Source organism: Podarcis filfolensis, assembly GCF_964270895.1.
Source record: "Podarcis filfolensis genome assembly, chromosome: 4".
In the NCBI taxonomy this organism is placed as follows: domain Eukaryota; kingdom Metazoa; phylum Chordata; class Lepidosauria; order Squamata; family Lacertidae; genus Podarcis; species Podarcis filfolensis.
The window spans coordinates 101,905,054-101,923,698 of NC_139607.1; the positions used below are offsets into that span (position 1 = coordinate 101,905,054).

An 18,645-nucleotide genomic window follows, 5' to 3' on the forward strand; every position below is an offset into this window, starting at 1 on the left:
AAGGATTGGACAAAGTCACGGAGCAGGAGGGGGCCACGGATGACTGTTAGCCAGGATGCTCTGTCTCCATAGCTAGAGAGAGCAAGGCTTCTCAGGTGAGCCTGGGAGGAGCCCTGGCATACCCTCCTAAACGCCCGCTACTGCAGCGGGAGAGCCCGATGGAGCCTGTTGCAGCCTCAGCAGCCCCTGCCAGGCCTTTTGGAGGGCATGCCAGAGCTCCTCCCAGCAGCCAGAGCCCTCCACAGGGCCTCCTGCTGCTGTGACAGGCTCTGGCGGAGCCCGCTGTTGCAGCAGGAGAGCCGGCTGCAGAATATTGAGGGGGCTCAGACCCCTCGCTGAAAATTTTGTGGGTGCCTGTACACCCAGGGCTGAAAATTTTGTGGGTGCCTGTACACCCAGGGTGCCTGCACACCCAGGGAGACGGTGCCCCGATGTTTCTGAATGCCTGTTGCTAAAAGCCACAGGGCTCTTGTGAGGACTCTTGTGGTCAGATCCTGCTTCCTGGCTTCCCACGGACGTCTGATCAGTTGGCGTTTCCACTCTTGAGGGCACACAAAGGGGCATGAGCTGTGGCGTCCCAATTCCAGGCCCCCTTGATAGGGTGGGAAGTTTGGCAGTAAGCAGAGGAAACCTGCCTCCCTTGGCCCAGAGAGACCGGAGTGGGTGGGGGGTTGTCGGACGGGGCTGGTGCGTCTTGTTGTTGACCGTGGCTGATTCCCCCCCACCCCCCGAGGAAATCTCGTGTGCCTGGGGCCCCCTTGCCTGCCTGCCGAATTACTAGAGCGGCTGCTGTTGTTCCCTGCTCCCTGCAGGTGCGCATGGCGCTCAAGAACGCGGAGAAGGAGCTGGAGTCGCACAGCAGCTGGGCCGTCCCAGAGGCCTTGCAGAAGTGGCTTCAGCTGACCCACGAGGTGGAGGTGCAGTACTACAACATCAAGAAGCAGAACGCCGAGAAGCAGCTGCTCCTGGCCAAGGAAGGGGTGAGTGAGGGACAGGGAAGAAGGAGCAAGGAGGCCCAGTCGAGAGGGAGGACTTCTTCACGCAGTGCATGGCTAAACCATGGGGTTCTGGTCGCCTCGCCTCAAAGAGGGTATGTAGAATTGGAGGAGGTTCAGGAAAGGGCACCCAGAATGATCCAGGGGGTGGAGCAACTCTCCTACAAAGAAAGGTTGCCGCGTCTGGGCTTGTCGTTGAGAGAAAAGTCAACATGATAGGAACTTGTGAAATTGTGTACCGCATGGAGAAAGTGGATAGAGGAAGGTTTCTCTTTCTCATAACACTAGAACTTGAGGACATGCAGTGATGCTGTGTGTTGGACGATTCAGGACAGAGAAAATAAAGTACTTATTCACACAGCACAGAATTAAACCATGGAACTCCCTGCCACAGGATGGCCACCAGCCTTGATGGCTTTAAAAGAGGATTAGACAAATTCATGGAGGGCTTTTGAGGGCTGCTAGCCCTGATGCCTCTGCTCTGCTTCCACAGTTGGAGGCAGCGATGCTTCTGAAGGCCGGTTTCTGGAAACCACAAGAGGGGAGAGGGCTCTTGTGTTCAAATCCTGCTTGCAGGCTTTGCTTTAGGCCACCTGGTTGGTCACTGTGAGAACAGGAGGCTGGACTAGACGGGCCATTGACCTGATCCAGCAGCCGAGCTCTTACGCTTCAATGAGGCCCATGGAGGTGGGAGACAGAATCCACAGACCGCTCAGCACCCCGTGACAGAAGGGTGTGGGCTGTGTCTTCCTTTCCTAGCCTCGCCCTCTGGGTCCCTTAGGGGCTGGGAGCTGAGACTCAGGAGCAGAAAAGTTTGAATAGACGTCACCTTTTCAGTCACGTTCCTCTACTTATGCCCTTTTCCAGGCCGAAAAGATAAAGAAGAAGCGCAACACTCTCTTTGGGACATTCCACGTTGCCCACAGCTCGTCCCTGGACGACGTGGATCATAAAATCCTGACGGCCAAGTGAGTTTGCTGTGTGTGTGGGCAGCCTCTGTCGGCTCTGCCCCCTCCGCAAGACCCACATCCTAGGTGCGCAGGTTTGGAGGCCAGAAGCTGGGAGCCTTCAGCTGTGCGGGAAGCAGATGACCCCCCAGTCTGTTCTGCGGAAGCAAGAGCGCTTTGCGAAGGAGGAAGGGCCTAGCCGCCCATCCGCTCCGCGGGCTAAAGATGTTCTGTGGTGCAGGCGCATCACCCTCTGCTTCGCCACTTTTTGTCTGGAGATACTGCCAGAGATGGATTCTGGGGCCTGTTGCATGCCAAGCAGGCGCTCGGCCACTCAGCTCTGCTCCTTCCTTGGTTGGGCTTTGTGGAACTGTAGAGTTGGGAGGAACCCCAGAGGCCATCCAGACCAACCCCCTGCAAGGCACCTGAGGCCTTTGTCTCTCCGCTCCCTCCAGCCCTGCTTGTTTCCTTTCCTTTCTTTTTTTCGTAATATTTGTTTTCACAAGTGCACATTTATAACAAAATTGTTTAATAACCATTCTCTGAGATTCTCTGAATCTCCAGACTTCTCTCCATCCCCTACATGGGTCCTTGTACCAATACTTACAACTACATGTGAGTCCAGTCTCCATAGTTTTTGTACAGTCATACCTCAGGTTACAGACGCTTCAGGTTGCATTTTTTTGGGTTACGGACGCACCAAAACCCGGAAGTACTGGAATAGGTTACTTCTGGGTTTCGGCAATCGCGCTTGCGCAGAAGCGCCAAATCACAACCTGCGCAGACGCGGCCCTGTGGGTTGCAAACGTGTCTCCCGCACGGATCATGTTCGCAACCCGAGCGTCCACTGTATTCCCAAATTGTCCATAATTTTCGTTACATTACAAGTGGGTCTTATAGTCCAGCTAAAGTTTTAATTTGTTTACGATGGTCTCCTAGGTAAATTATAATTTCCCCCCATTCTTTTTTAAAGTCCTTGTCTTCTTGATTTCTGACTCTCCCAGTCAGTTTTGCCTTTTCGGCATGGTCTAGCAGCATGGCTTGGCTAATAACATCCATGCATCGCATACATGAAAAGTCTTTTCTGATCTATCGGGATCTCGGCACCTATAATTCCTAAAAGAAACGCTTCTGGTTTTTAAACAAAAGTTATTTCAAACATTTTTTTCAACTCATTATACACCATTTCCCAAAATGATTCTGTTACCTTACATGGCCACCGCATATGGTAAAAGGTATCTTCCTTTTCTGTACACTTCCAGCAGGTATTTGAAGTTGTTCTATACATTTTAGATAACTTAGATAACAAATACCACCGGTGCATCATTTTCATAGAAGCTCATTCCCTTCTCCACCCTGCAGGCAAGCCCTGAGCGAGGTGACAGCAGCCCTGCGGGAGCGGCTGCACCGCTGGCAGCAGATAGAGATGCTGTGCGGCTTCCAGATCGTGGTCAACCCAGGCATCCACACCCTGGTGTCCGTCCTCAACATCGACCCCTCGTGGATGGGAAGCTGCACGCGGCCAAACACCTCGCATTTCATCATGACCGATGACGTGGACGACCTGGATGAGGAAATTGTATCCCCCATGTCCATGCAGTGTAGGTTTCCCTGGGGAGCGGGGGGTGGGGGCGAGGGGCTTCACAGCAATGGAAAGCGGGGAGCCTTCACCTGTTAGAGGACTTTAGGCTAGCAGTGATTCTCAAACTTGGGTCTCCAGTTGCTTGTTGGACTACAACGCCCATCATCCTTTGCTAGCAGGACCTCTGGGGTCACGGATGATGGGAGTTGTAGTCCAACAGCAGCTAGAGACCCAGGTTTGAGAAACGCCAGCTAGGGGATGGTTCACTTTCACACAGTCCTCCTGATACAGAGGTTCCCAAAACTTTTCCTCTGTTTTTATTATTATTTATTGAATTTATATACCACCCTATACCTGGAGGTCTCAGGGAGGTTCACAGAACAAGATCAAAATATTAAACCACAAAATATATAATCGAAATAAAAACAGCAACCCAATAGCCCCCTCCCCCTCTCTCTGTTCCATCAACTCGTCCCCAGTGCCACCCATCCTGTATAAATGCATTATTTGGAATAGTGGTTTGCACAACCCCCTAAGGAAGATAATCGCACGGTGAAATTGAAGGTGGTAACCGTGAATTGCACAATTATTTGCAGCCCAGTTAAAACTATTTCATTCAGTTGATTCAACAAAATGGATGGGCTTGATCCGGGGATGCCAGCTTTTCACGATGGTGATTTGCACCTTCGTTGTCCCCCTGCCACCCCCTTAGCGCTCCCCTTCCCTGATGAGCCCACTGCCCCACCCCCACTTTGGGAACCTCTGGACCAGATCCCCCTCCCCGTATCACCTTCCTGACACAAGAAGCAAATTCTGCATGGAGGGAAGTGGGAAGCAGCCCCCGCATCTGGTGCGCCTGTGTGCTTTAGGAGCCGGGGGTCCTGCCCTCCCCACCTCTGCATTAAAGTGGGGTGGGGGGGGAGGAGGAGGAGAGCGTAGCCTGGGGCTACAGAATGCCACCAGCTCCCATCGTGCAGCTTCAACACGGCTGGAATCAAGCGGGGCTTGGTAAGGCTCAGCTGAAGGGTGCTGTTCCTTTGAACATGCGCAGAGCGTTCCCCAAGCTCAGCAAGGCACCTGCAGTCTGGGGCTCAGGCGTTTTGCTCTTCTGAAGCACCCCTGACTCACGATGGCCTAAGACAGGAACGCCTGGCTTGCCTCTGCCCTGCATTTCCCCAATACTGGGAGGAGTGTGGGGTGGGTGGGAATTTGCTGCTGTGCTTCAAGGGTCCCCGGGGGTCATCCAGCCCACCCCCCGGCAATTCAGGAGTCCCATAGAATAGACTGGAACCTGCACCACCCTGGGCAGGAAAGATGAGGACGGAGCGGTTGCTGGGGGTGTCAGCTGGGGGCAGACGTGGGGAAGGCAAGCCTGGGGGGTGGTGAGTGGGCACAGAGCCACGGAGTGGGAATGGGACCCCAACGGGTCATCTATTTTAACCCCGGCAATGGGGCGCAGAGCGGTGGTCTAGGTTTGGCAGGATTGGGGGGCGGTGGAGGGCAGGGCAGGGTCCTTTGCTTGCCGATCAGAAATGCCGATGTGAGGTGTGATATTTCTCCCCACCAATGACATCCCCCCCTTTCTCTCTCCCCCACCGGCCTCCCTGCCCTCCTCCCGGTTGGCTAACGCCAGACGCAGCCTTGCTCTTGGGGCACAGGTTCAGCGACCGCTCATCCCTCTCCTCGGAGGACCAGTCCTGGAAATACCCCGGTTTGAGGATTATTATCTTGGGTTCTCTTTCCACCCTCTGAACTAAACGCAAAGGGCAGGAAGGAGGGGCCCTCCTTGCTCACACAATGGCACCAGCAGCCTCTCTGAGCACAGAAGCTAATTCTCACCTCATCCTTTCTTCCTTCATCTCTAGCCAAAAAAGTGCACACACAAACCCCCCCCCCAAAGCTGGCATCTTTACTAACACCTTCCCTGGGGGCAGGGCCTGCTGGGACCCAGAATCACCCCCAGGCGGAGAGGACAGCAGGGCAGGAGGGACTCGGGTTGTCATCTGGACTCTGTGGCCTGAACGTTCCTGTCCACAGTCAGAGGCAGCAATGCTTCTGGATCCCAGCTGCTGGAATCCAGGGGAGGGGAGACAGCTCTGGTGCTCAAATCCTGCTTGTGGGTTTGCCATAATGGGCATCTGCTTGGTCACTGTGAGAAGAGAAGGTTGGATAAATGGGTCATTGGCCTGATCCAGCAGGTGGGTCTTAGGTTCTCCCGTTTCGAAAGACCTGCCAGGCTGAAACCTGCAGTTCCTGGAGGATGCTTGCTGGCAAGAAACAAGAAGAAAGAGCAACCTGCCCCCTCCCCCTGCCTCTGTGGGCAAAGATTCACCCCCCCCCCCCGAGCCTCTGGAATATTAGAATTGTAGTGTTTGAAGGAAGCCCAAAGGTCATCTAGTCCAACCCCCTGCAGTTCAGGAATCACTTCAGCTGCTTCCTGGTTCTTCAGATCCCAGCAGGGCCCCCCTTGCTCATCTGCTTCCTGCTCCATGCGCCTCTTAACCCCTCTGACGTTGCTGCTTCCTTTGCATGCCCCTCCAGTGCCCAGGCACCCTCCACCCCTGGAACGGCGCCTACCCAGAAGGCATCTCTGTGCCAACCTCCCATGGTGCCCCGTCGGGAGGTTGTGCCTGGGCGCTGTGAAGCCTTGGAGGTCCGGGGACCTCGTCCTGGGTTCCCAGGCGTGAGTCCGCCAGGCTCCTTTGCTCGCTTCTCCTCCGTTAGCAGGGCTGCATTTGAGAGAAGGATCCGGAGAGGGCAAGAGGAGGGAGATGCTTGTAAGATTCCCCCAAAGAAGATGGCAAAGACCCTCTATAGGGCAGCAAGCAGTTTAGGTGACCCCCATAGATGCCTCTCGACTGCTTTGATCGACAAAACTGCTCCTCTTAGCGTGCCACGTCAACCCCATTCCACATTTGTGCAAAAACAATATTTTGGTGCGGCGGCACCTATGCACTTACGAACCTGTTATTGACATCCGTCAGATGCCGTCCCTGCACTCTTTGGCTTAGACAAGCCTGCCGCTGCAAGTTTTACTCTATTTCCACTTTAACTTTTTTTAAGTCTTAGGTTGCTGCGCTCAGTTTTTTCTTACAGATGATTTCATGGTTTTATTTTTTCCCCTACGTCGCTTTGAGCTTTCTCCTTCCAGTCGAGCAGCGTGTAACTCTTACAAAACAAGCAAAACGAAAGGCACTGCAAGGAGGAGCTGCCACAGCCATTTACTGGGGGCTCAGGGCGAGTGGGGAGCTCCTTCACTTCCCCGGGGGAGCAATTGGCAGTGGGCAGGGACAGGGTGCGAAAGCCGACAGCCAGCAGCCTCTCCTGTCTCCCTTGAGCCGCTCGCCCTCCTAATCCTCTGTCTCTTTCCCTCCTCTCTCCCGGTTTAGCGCCCTCCATGTCCAGCGGCGTCCGCCAGCGCCTCGTCGACCCGCAGCACTCCTTGGGATCGCAGAGGTTGGTAGAGAGTCACCAGGCCACCGGCCAGGGTGAATCGGGGCCGCTGGTCCACTACCTGCCCGGCAGGGTCACTCTGCGCCGGATGCCCAGCTTGAGCGGCAGCCAGCCCTTCGCCTCCGACATCCACGGCGGAAGTGCGGCCGCCTGCTCTCCATCTTCTTCTTCCTCCTCCTCGCCGCCGTCTCCTCCTTCCTCCTCCTCCGCGGGCCACTCGCCCTCCTCCGCTTCCGCCTGCCACGCCTTGCCCATCCTTTACCACCACACCACCTCCTCCTACATCCTCCAGGTGGACGCCCTGCCCAACCTGCCCCCTCCCGACGTCACCTCCGGGACGCGCTGCCGGGCCGAGAGCTATGGGTATTGTGCGGCTTCCTCCGGGAGTGGTGCTTGCCCTCTTGGCTTCCCCTCCGGGGCCCGGCCTGCCTTCCTAACCCCGCTTCCTACCTCCTCCCCCCGGCAGAAGCATGGGTGCCCTTGGCTGCCGTCTTGAGGCCTGCCCTGCCTGGTTTGGCGTGTCATTGGCCCTCTCGGCTGGTGGTTCTGGCCAGGAAAAAAAGACGCTAACACAACTAACCGGCCAGCCGCCTCCCTGCCTGACTTGGGCCGTCCTGTGATGCAGAGTGTGCTTTTGTTTGGTTTGCCTCCATTTCTCCCCGCTGCACAGAGTTAAATTGCTCCAAGAGGGCTCTTGGTTTGAATCCTGCTTGCAGGTTCCCCACAACGGCCAGCCTCTGTGAAAACAGGATGCTAGATTAGGCAGGCCATTCGACTGATCCAGTGTGCTCTTCTGATGTTCTTAACCCTGCCTGGGTTTGTGTGTTGGTGTGTGTGTTTGTTTTGGACATCAGTAATTATTACTATTCTTATTAACCCCAGCCACTCCGGGCAGCCTCCAATATGTACAAAAACATATTAAGACATCAAACATTGAAAACTTCCCTAAACAGGGCTGCCTTCAGATGTCTTCTAAAAGTCAGTTTATCTCCTTGACATCTGAAGGGAGGGTGTTCCACAGGGAGGGAGCCACTACCGAGAAGGCCCTCTGCCTGGTTCCCTGTAACCTCACTTCTCGCAGGGAGAGAACCGCCAGAAGGCCTTCAGAGCTGGACCTCAGTGTCTGGGCTGAACGATGGGGGTGGAAATGCTCCTTCAGATATACTGGGCCAAGGCTGTTTAGGGCTTGAAAGGTCAGCACCAACACTGAATTGTTCTGGAAGCCAATGTAGATCCTTTAGGACTGGTGTTCTATGGTCCCAGTGGCCGTTCCCAGTCCCCACCAGTCTAGCTGCCGCATTCTGGATTTGTTGTAGTTTCCGAGTCACCTTCAGAGGTAGCTCCACATAGAGCGCATTGCAGTAGTCCAAGCGGGAGATAACCAATCTGGAGAGTGCGCGGTCACACATTTTAAAATCCGGGTTCCTCACGCCCTGCTTTCTTTTTCCTTGTCTCTCTCTCTCTCCTGCTCCCCCCACCGCCAGAGATTTATCGCACTCTGACTCGGATTCCTCCATCCCTCACCTGAGCAACAGCCAGCGCACGTCCAGCTCGGCCCCCCGGCTGCCCGCCCGGCCAGCGCTGCTCAACAAGTCGGAGGAGGCGGCAGTGGCGGCCGCCTGCGGCTACAGCAACCGGCCGGCGGAGGCTTCCTCTCTGCCGGAGCCCTTCCCCGAGAGCCCCATCCTCATGAAGAAGGCCGTGATGCTGAACCACGGCCTGGAGAAGTCGTCCAGCCTGGGGGAGATCAGCCACGTGGCCGGGGCAGGGCCCCCCTCCCGCCAGGCCCACTCCGACTCCTCCCGCTCCCACAGCCCCAGCTCCACCGAGCCCGACACGCCCTCCCCCACCTCCGACCCCCGGCTCAACAGCCAGGGCAAGGCGGGCAACAGCCGCATCCCCCACCTGGCCTCCAAGAAGAACGCGGCCGGCGGGGAGGAAGACAGCGGCTCCACGGGGGAAGAGACCGACTCCTCGGGGCAGGGCAAGAAGAAGTTCCCCCTGAAGATCTTCAAGAAGCCCAAGAAATAAGTCCGGGCCGGGGGGGTTAGCAAGGAGGGAACCCCCCAGCCAAACACCCACACTGGGACGGAGCAGGAGGCGAGGGGAGGGGGAGAACCTTGAGGAGGGGGGCAAGAGCACCCACCCACCCACCTCTCCTCCTCCTCCTCCTCCCCCAGGATCCCTCTGCTCTCCGGGTGGAGGAGCTGCTGGTGGAACGCCCCTATTTATTTTGGGATGTCGGCCTGGCCGCCTTCCCTGCGCCAGAGGTGGTGGTGGGGGGTCCCTTGCTTTTGGCTGCGCATGGCTTCAGACAAGCTCTCCCTCCTAGCCCTCTCGCCACCGCCACACCGTGCGACACTGGATCCATTCACCCCCTGCGCCCCCCTTTGTTCGCTGCTTCCCCTGCGCACCACAGCAGCCCCAAGGAGGCGCAGTGGCCCACCCCACAGGGAGGGAGAGGATTTTGCGAGGGGGTTGTTGCCGGGGAGGGCGGGGCGGTGCTCGCATTGCTTGTCCCACCCCCCATATGTGGGTTTACTTTAGGGACTAGCCCCTTTGCCTCAAGCGAAGCAAAGAAGGGGCAAGAAGAGGGCAGGCCAGGGCTGCTGGGAGGAGTGAGGAAAGAGAGGGAGATGAACTCCAATCGGCCTGCAAAAGTCCATTTTTTAGATCCCTGTGTTAACATCAACTGTTCGTTACAGACAAAAGGGGGCAAGTTCAGCCCCCAGCTCTGCGGGCAGGAGACCACAAAGCGGCCACTTGGCCCCAGAGCAGCAGGGGCTTTCCTTCTCCCCACACCTCCCCTCCAGTGGAAAGAGGCCTTGTCTTTTCTGCAACTGGTGCTTGGCTTTGGGGGGGGGTCCCTGCAGGAGCTGGGGGGCGTTCTTGTGTCTGCTTTCTGGCTCACAAATGAGGCTTCGCTGAGCCTAGAAGCCTTCTGCAAGAGCTTCCCCACAACTCTACCTTTGGAGTTGCTGTCTGCCCCGGGACGTCCCTGCTACAGCCAGGTCTTGCCCTATGCACATAGGACGCAGGGAGACCGGAGCTGGCCCAGCTTCTTGGCCATGCCAGGCGCCCGGCTGTGTGTCGCCAAGGGGAGGAGACCCCTTGCACCTTCTGGGCTAGAACCTTGCAGTCTGGGAGGTGGGCAGCTCATGTGGGGGTGTGTGTGTGAGAGAGCTGCCTCCCATTCCCTCTTGCAGACTCTGTTATGTTTTGTTTTTGCACTTTGGAACAAAGGTGGACAGGTTTGGGCTGCTGGTGGCCTCCTTCCGTGGCAGACACAGGTCCTCTTCCCCGACAGCAGCCTCCCCTCCAGAGCCCTGCCTGCATGCCTTGCAAGGACAGAGGAAGAGCTTTGGGGAAAACTCAGAGACTTAAAGGCCAAGCTGGCACCGCTTTGAGCTTCCTGCTCTTGCTTCTCCTCCATCTCCAAGCGCCTGCGCCGTCCGGGCCTTGCTCTGCCAGCTTGACAATGTCCGGGGCTGGTGAGGAAGCCGAGAGACCGGGCACTTACAGGGAGGGGGGGGGCCTGGGCTCGGCTCAAGCAGAGGATGGGGCGACCCCCACCCCACCCCCCAAGTTCCACCATCCAAGGCCATGAAGACTAGCTTGAGAACCCAGAAGGATCGTGGTGCTCCCTTCTACCCTTGCCACGCACCAGAGGAGGCACGACGAGCGCCAAGGAAAGCAGCCTTCACATCATCTTCCTCCATGAGGTCCCGTCTGGCTGCCAGCTTCTGCCCTGGGCAGCGATGGGCACAAGGAGAGCATCCCGTTCCCCCCAGCGCCAGGCCACCCTGCTCTGCACCTGCCAAGTCTTGATCTTATTTAATGGCCATTTCATAAAACTGTTTTCAATCCAATAAAAGCATGTAGATTATTTTAAGGCGGCTGTGTGGCGTCGGTGCCTTTGGCAGAGGGAGGGGGCAGGCAGGAAGTGGCGGTTGGGCGAGAAGGAAGGGTTTGCTTTGGGTGGCATTGCAACACGGCCTTGGCTGAGAGGAAGAGCTCAGGAAGAGCCCTCTGCCTGAGGGGCAGTTTCCTAGAGTTGGAAGGGACCTCAAGGGACATCCAATGCAACCCCCTGCAATGCGAGAATTATTATTTTTACATTCATTTATACCCCACCTTTTCCCTGATAAGGACTTGGCGGCTCCCAGCTGAAGGATCCCTGTCAGATGGTCGTCTGATCTCTGCTTAAAAACCTCCAAGGAAGTCCGTTCCACTGCCGGACAGCTCTTGCCGTTGGAGGGGAGGGGGGCACACCAAGAAGGGCCTCGGAGGATGAGCTCAGGATCTGGGTCCGTTCATGTGGGGAGAGGCAGTCCTTGAGGTAATGTGGCCCTGAGCCTTGAATTGGGCCCGGAAACAGATTGGTATCCAGTGCAGCCAGTCCAGGATTGGCGTCCCAGGCTCAAACCGTCTTGCCCCAGGGAGCAGCCTAGCCACAAAATTCTACATCAGCAGACATTTCCTATACATCAGCAGACATTTCCTAACTGTCTTCAGGGTCAACCCTGTGCTATAGCATTGCAATAACCATTTATGCACACTCTGTGGGTTGTGTGTATGTACCCTAATCCCTACCCTTGGCTGTCTTTGGCCCAGTTCCCAAGGGAGAGGAAAAAAATCAACTGCACCAAGGCACTTGGAAGAGATCAAACCATTTATTTAGGGGGAAATCTTCAATTTCCCCTGGAAGGGAGGGGGGAGCTCCGCTTCCACATGTGGTCTCCACAGGGGTTGCATCTTCCAAACCTTTCCCAGTGCCCTTCCCCGCACTTCCGCCAACCAAAGCCCCACACAATTAGAACCCGGTTCCTACTCGTCCCCACATTGGCACGCACAGATCTGAAGAGAAACAGGAATACAACAGGGCAATGGAATGCAGAGACTGGGGGCAAGGGATTCCTGAACTGGAGGAGCAATGGCGGGGAAGGGGCTCAAGGAGGGAGAGACCCAACTGCCTGCACCTCCCAGAGCATTAATATCAGGGCAGGGCTAGGGGACCCCTCCAGCTCCCACCAGCCCCAGGCAGCATTGCCATTGGTCAGTGCTGATGCAGGTTGAGCCCCACATCCCATAGGAGAGCCAGGCGTTACCCAGGGGATCGGGTCCTTCCCTACACCGGCTTGAGCTCGGTTACTTCGTTGGCTTCGCACTTGGCACCTAGCAGGGACTCTGTTTCTTTTTAGACTCCCGAGTTTGGCAGACAAACATCTGGTCGAAACCCAGCCCTCCACTGGCCATCTGCTTGGGCCACTTCAGCAATGGGGGCGAGAGGAGGGACGAGGGAGCAATGAAGAATGACCCGGGTGGGGCACAAGGGACACGGAGGAAGCAGCCCAGAGTTTTCCTGCTGCTCTGCAGCAGACAATGTCCTGCTTGTTTTCTTCCTGGCTGGAGAGTCAGGTGTGCAAATGAGAGAGAGAGGAACGCTTCGCCAGTCCAGAAAGACTGGCTGGGACCCGGCCTCTCGAGCGAGTGGCACCTCCGTGGCAAGCCATCCGTTGAGTTGGAGGAGCTCTTGGAGACAGCAATAGCCTGCCGCGTTCGTGAGCCCAGCAGGGCTGGCAGATGGCACCGACGTTGCCACAGCAGGGTCTGGAAGAGTCCTGCCAGGCCTTGTCCACCACCCTGTTACATAGGGAAATGTGCTCTGAAGCCCTAGGTTTGGCCCCCGACTCAGACTCTCCTTGGCAAACAGCAGCAGGGCTTCCCCAATGCCATGATGGGGATGTCCCAAGGAAGTCGAGATGGGCGGTTGCTGTTGGCGAAGGCGGACAACCGCGGCTCCGTTCACCCACAGATCGATGCTTCGTCGCTGTGCGGCGGCTGCCAGCCCCCCGTGAAGTCGTTGTCCGTCAGGTTCACCGTGTAGGGGACATCGATGATCTCGTGAGACGCGTCTCGGCTGCTGGCAGTGCGCCAGGAGTTCAGAGGGCGGATGGCTTTCCTGAAACGCTGGGACAGCAGTGGAGAAAAAGCCCGTGAGCTTCTGAGTTCAGCTTTGAACCCCCAAACTTCTTAAAAGAAGCATGAGGGCTGAGGACTCCAGGAGCTCTGCATGTTCAGCCCCGCAACATCCCCCTGGTAGGGTTGGGAAGATCCTCCTATGGAACCCTGGAGGGCTGCTGCCACTCCACGTGGGTCAGGGATCACCAACCTGGTGCCCCCCTCCAGTCATCCCTTTTCAGCCACGGCTGGCAGTCAGGGATGATGGGAGCTGGAATTGGAAGGTTCGGGAAAGATTAAAAAGTAGGTCCTTCCTGCAGGGCATACTTTAACTATGGAACTCCCTGCCACATGAGGCAGCAATGGCCACCAGCTTGGATGGCTTTTAAAAAAGGATTGGATGAATTCATGAATGAGGAGAGGGCAGTCGATGGCCACAATGGCCAAACTCTGCTTCTGAATACTACAGGGGCTCGTGCTCAGATCCTGATTTTTTGTTTCCCATTAAGGGCACCTGGTTGGCACTGTGAGAACAGGATCCTGGAACTAGAAGGGCCATTGGCCTGATCTTATGGTCTTCATCCAGAAGCTTCCAGAGGGAAGTGTCTGTGCAGACAGACTTTGAGCTAGGTGGATCAATGGCCGGTCACGATAAAAGGCAGCTCCCTGTATTCATTTGCCTGCTGCCTAAGCTGGCTTTGAGACATTACCTGCCGTTTATCGTCTTGACTGATTAAAGTGTTCCATATAGTAGTAATAATAATAATAATAATAATAAATTTTATTTATACCCCGCCCTCCCCGGCCAGAGCCATGCTCAGGGCGGCTAACAACAGTAAAATTACAGTAAAAACATAATGGGGGGGGGGACCAATTTAAAATAAAGGTTAAAATGCAATTTAAAATGCAGCCTCATCAAAACCATAAGGGGAGGGAATCATAAGGGTCAGACTGAGTCCAAACCAAAGGCCAGGCGGAACAGCTCTGTCTTGCAGGCCCTGCGGAAAGATGTCAAGTCCTGCAGGGCCCTAGTCTCTTGTGACAGAGCGTTCCACCACGTCGGGGCCAGTACTGAAAAGGCCCTGGCCCTAGTTGAGACCAATCTAACCACCTTGCGACCTGGGGCCTCCAAAATGTTGTCATTCATGGACCTTAAGGTCCTCCGCGGGGCAGACCAGGAGAGGCGGTCCCGTAAGTACGAGGGTCCTGGGCTTCATAGGGCTTGAAAGGTCAAAACGTCACCAGTCAAAACCAGGTGATGTTAGATGACCCTGGGGGTCTCTTCAAACTCTGTGACCCCTGCAAGACAGGCCAGCTTGCCTAAGGCCCTCTGCTGAGTAGTGGCAGAGGTGGGGTTTTGAACCAGGGAACTGCGCAGCCCAGGGGCAGGAACTGTAGAATTGGACGAGTCCAGTGGTTCTCAACCTGTGGGTCCCCAGATGTTGGACTACAACTCCCATCACCCCTGAGCTCTGGCCTTGCTAGCTAGGGGTGATGGGAGTTGTAGTCCAACAATATCTGGGGACCCACAAGTTGAGGAAGGCTGCTCTAATCCAACCCCCTGCGATTCAGAAATCTCAGCTCAAGCATCCACGACAGAAGGCCATCCATCCTGTGTTTAAAAACCTCCAAGCAGTCCACAAACTCCCAAGGGGAGGCTGTCGAATAGCTGCTACTGTCAGAAAGCTCTTCCTGATTCTTAAGTCAGAAACTCCTCGGAATCCCTCGGTTTGGGGCCTCCCTTCCAAAGCAGCAGAAAACAAGCTTGCTCCCTCTCTTCCACGTCAAGGCCTTGGAAGGTGTCTATATCACATCACCATTCAGCCTTCTGAATCATACTCACATCTGCCAGGGTCCCCGACTCCTTGAAGAGGGCGATGGCTGCCCAGAGAGGGATCTGGATGCAGGTCACGACCCCCATGCAGATGCCCAGAGCCTCTCCCCAACGGGGATATTGGTAAGTGCCGTAATGCAAAGTCGTGCTGGACAGATCCAGGAAGATGTAGAAGAGGATGAACTGTGGGGAGGGAGAAGGAAACACAAGCAATCGTTGGAGGATTCTGGGAGTTTCAGAAAGGGGCAGTCACGTGTGAGGCTCCCCACCTCCTGTGTGAAAGGAGCAGAATGGTTTTCTTGCTATTCCGGCAGCAAGCAATAATAATAATAATGATAATAATTTATTATTTATACCCTGCCCATCTGGCTGAGTTTCCCCAGCCACTCTGGGTGGTTTCCAATCGAGTGTTAAAAACAATACAGCATAAAATATAAAATATTAAAAACTTCCCTAAACAGGGCTGCCTTCAGATGTCTTCTAAAAGTCTGGTAGTTGTTTTTCTCTTTGACATCTGATGGGAGGGCGTTCCACAGGGCGGGAGCCACCACCGAGAAGGCCCTCTGCCTGGTTCCCTGTAACCTCACTTCTCGCAATGAGGGAACCACCAGAATGCCCTTGGAGCTGGACCTCAGTGTCTGGGCTGAACGATGAGGGTGGAGATGCTCCTTCAGGTCTACTGGGCCTTTGAGGCCGTTTAGGGCTTTAAATAATCTTTATTGTCATTGTCCCATACAGAACAGCGAAATTGAAAAAATCTACATCAGACATTCAAAAACCAACAAGCCTGCTATCCCAGCCTGGTTAGCCCCCTAAAACTAAGCACCAAAACTTTGAATTGTGCTCGGAAACGTACTGGGAGCCAATGCAGATCTCTCAGGACCAGTGTTATGAGGTCAGAGACCACAGTGACGGCCGTGAAAGGCCTATAAACAAGGGAGAAATTTGCCCTAGGTCTTCCAATATCACAATGCCATTACAGTCATACCTCATGTGACGTTTGCTTCCTGTTACATTCTTCAGGTTACATCCCGCAGCGACCTGGAAGTACCGGAAAGGGTTACTTCCGGGTTTCGCCGCTTGCGCATGCACAGAAGCACTAAATCACGCTTTGAGCACGCGCACAAGCACCAAATCGTGCCGTGCACCTGTGCAGATACGGCGCTTCAGGTTGCGCTCTTTTCATGTTGTGAACGGGCCTCCGGAACGGATCCCGTTCGCAACCAGAGGTACCACTGTAGACCAAAGAAGAAGAAGAAGAAGAAGAGGAGTTTGGATCTGATATCCCGCTTTATCACTACCCGAAGGAGTCTCAAAGCGGCTCACATTCTCCTTTCCCTTCCTCCCCCACCACAAACACTCTGTGAGTCCAGCCCAGGTTGCAAAAATCCAGGTTCAGAAAAGGAAAGCCAAAATGATCAAAATGAACACTCGGCTTTCACCATCCAGTTATTTAAATCAAGATGAACAGTGGCAGGAAGCTGATGAAAAATCTCTGCCCCCACCCAAGCGGAAGGGGGGGGGCGACATACCAGCAAGAGCCCTGGCGTGAAGACCACCCAGCAGGCCTTGAAGTACAGCACCAGCTGACTGCACCAGGGTGGGCAGCGGCAGATCATGTCCACGATATCTTGGCAGAACTTGTTGATGCCTGCGTGGTTGGGGAAGAAGACAAGGAAAGGGAGTTAGCAAGTGGGGGGCAGCGTGGCAGAACCCCCCCCCCGGCCACCGCACCGTCAACTGGGACACCTCTCCATGGTTTACCATATTTTGCCGTGTATCGGACAAGGGTTTTTGACTCAAAAATCACGTAAAAAACCTGGGGTCATCCAATACACAGATAGTGGCATGGGGGGGGGGTGGAGTAGCGGTGCGCCGCCAGCCAGCTTGTTGGCGGGAGTGCAGATTCCCTGCATGGCGGGTGCTCCCTGATGCTCCCGTGCGGCGGCATCGGAGGAGGTTGTGCTCCCGGGAGCGCAACTTCTCCTGATGCCACTGTGCGCGGGAAATGATCTAGGGAGTGTTTCCTGCCCGCAGCTGTGTGGGAGAGAGGCTCAACAACTTTGCGCCATCTCCCCTCATTTCCCTAAAATTGAGTCCTCCCCCCAAAATAGGGGGGGTCTTATACAAGGGGGCGTCCTATAGACGGAAAGATACGGTGATATGGGTGAGCTGCATCATGGAGTTTTCACGGCAGTCATCCCCTTCTCCGGCTGGGCCACCGCGAAAGGAGGAGCTGGGCTTCTTCTGACGTGGCTCTGGGGTCTCTCTCCAAACAAGCCACGAGGGCTGACCAGTGGTTGCTCCTGGCTTACCGCTCCATAAGACGCACCTGACCACAAGACACACCCAGTTTTTAGAGGAGGAAAGGGGGAAAGCCCCATTTTTTTGCGAATCAGCTCACAGTTGTGCGGCTTCTTTTGCAAAGGGGAAAAAATCCTGTTTTTATGGGGCTCAACTCACAGTTCTGCAGCTTCCTTAGGAAAGGAAAGGGAGCCATTTCTACAGTTTCCAGACAGATAATCTAATCAGCCAGTCACATGTCGCTGGGGAAACAAACAGCCTCCGTCTGCAGAACATTAAAAAATGGAGGCCTGGGCAAGGGGCCGGAAAGGGAGCCAGTGACCGACCACACATTCGCTCCATAAGATGCAGAGACATTTCCCCTTACTTTTTAGGAGGAAAAAAGTGTGTCTTATGGAGCGAAAAATACGGTACTTGAAGATGCTTGAAGAATCTCCTCTTCTCCAGGCTAAATATCCCCAAATCCTCCCACTGCTCCTCTTGAAGGCTGAGTTTAAGAGCCCTTTGGAGGGTGCGGGGATGACAGACAGAGGTGGGAATTGGCCTCAAAATCTTGCCTTGCTCCTCAAAGCGCTGACTGCCCTGCGGGCATCCAAATGCCTTTCCAGGCAATGCCTCAAGTTGGCGGTGCAGCAGGAGGAGAAAGGTTTGGAAGCCAGGAGAGCTCTGGAAGAAACAGACTGGGGTGAGGAGGCCTGCAAGGCACTCACCATAGAAGAAGGTAACTCCTAGGCACATGAAGAGGGCGATGATAATGAGCCCAAAGCTGGTGCTGTAGGAATCCATGAGGGTGAACCAGTAGATGCCACCCTGGGGAGGGAGGAAAAGCCACACACGTGAGAACGGAAAAAGAGCCTTGCTGGATCCAGGTAGTCCACTATCTTGTTCCTCTTTCCAAGCTCCCTCCAGTGGCAGGGAGTTCCACAGTTTAACTATGTGAAGGAGGACTTCAACAGGGCAGAGGCATTGTGCCCTGCAGCCTTCTTGCGCTCGAATCCCACTTGCCGGTTTCCCTTTGGGCATCTTGGTTGGCTGCTGTGGGAACAAGCTGCAGGACTGGATAATATAATAATAATAATAATAATAATAATAATAATAATAATAATAATAATAATAATAATATTTTTTTATTTATACCCCGCCCTTCCCTGTTTAAAAACCGGGCTCAGGGCGGCTAACAGCTTGATCAAGAATGCAACTTAAAAAACAGCATAAAATACAACATAAATAAATACAACAGCAGAAAGATAACATCTCAGGAAAATTTTATGCTCCGTGTATATAGGCACCTTCTTTAAACTCTTGAACGGGTTAAAAATCAAAAGCACCCAATCAGTATGATTCTCAGTGATAGCCTAGTTTCACTGAAGCCTCCTCCAGAGACATGCGAATGGGCAATGCGAGTCCCCCCTTGTTCACTAGTTAAAGGTAAATGGACCCCTGACTGTTAGGTCCAGTCGTGGCCGACTCTGGGGTTGTGGCGCTCATCTCGCTTTACTGGCCGAGGGATCCAGCGTACAGCTTCCGGGTCATGTGGCCAGCATGACTAAGCCACTTCTGGCGAACCAG

General features: G+C 54.8%; 2 protein-coding genes across 21 annotated transcripts in view; one reads left to right on the forward strand and one right to left on the reverse strand.

Moving 5' to 3' along the window:
- Positions 1 to 10,869, forward strand: part of STIM1 (stromal interaction molecule 1) — a 101,094-nt gene extending 90,225 nt beyond the window's left edge. For 5 of the 20 annotated variants that reach the window (XM_083609707.1, XM_083609706.1, XM_083609704.1 and 2 more), the window contains 6 exons: positions 813 to 980; positions 1,863 to 1,963; positions 3,305 to 3,543; positions 5,158 to 5,235; positions 6,914 to 6,980; positions 8,462 to 10,869. In XM_083609707.1, the coding sequence (XP_083465833.1) occupies positions 813 to 980; positions 1,863 to 1,963; positions 3,305 to 3,543; positions 5,158 to 5,235; positions 6,914 to 6,980; positions 8,462 to 9,008 (1,200 nt within the window). In that variant the 3' untranslated portion in view covers positions 9,009 to 10,869. Of the gene's footprint in view, positions 1 to 812; positions 981 to 1,862; positions 1,964 to 3,304; positions 3,544 to 5,157; positions 5,236 to 6,913; positions 7,341 to 8,461 lie in introns of all 20 variants that reach the window. The other 15 variants (XM_083609716.1, XM_083609712.1, XM_083609701.1 and 12 more) reach the window with 3 other exon arrangements.
- A 762-nt stretch (positions 10,870 to 11,631) lies between these two features.
- Positions 11,632 to 18,645, reverse strand: part of LOC310760760 (sodium-dependent proline transporter-like) — a 31,064-nt gene continuing 24,050 nt past the window's right edge. Inside the window, exons 12-15 of the mRNA XM_083609911.1 lie at positions 17,787 to 17,886; positions 16,305 to 16,423; positions 14,782 to 14,955; positions 11,632 to 12,947 (exon numbers count right to left, since the gene is read on the reverse strand). Coding sequence (XP_083466037.1) covers positions 12,783 to 12,947; positions 14,782 to 14,955; positions 16,305 to 16,423; positions 17,787 to 17,886 — 558 coding nt within the window. The 3' untranslated portion in view covers positions 11,632 to 12,782. The remainder of the gene's footprint in view (positions 12,948 to 14,781; positions 14,956 to 16,304; positions 16,424 to 17,786; positions 17,887 to 18,645) is intronic.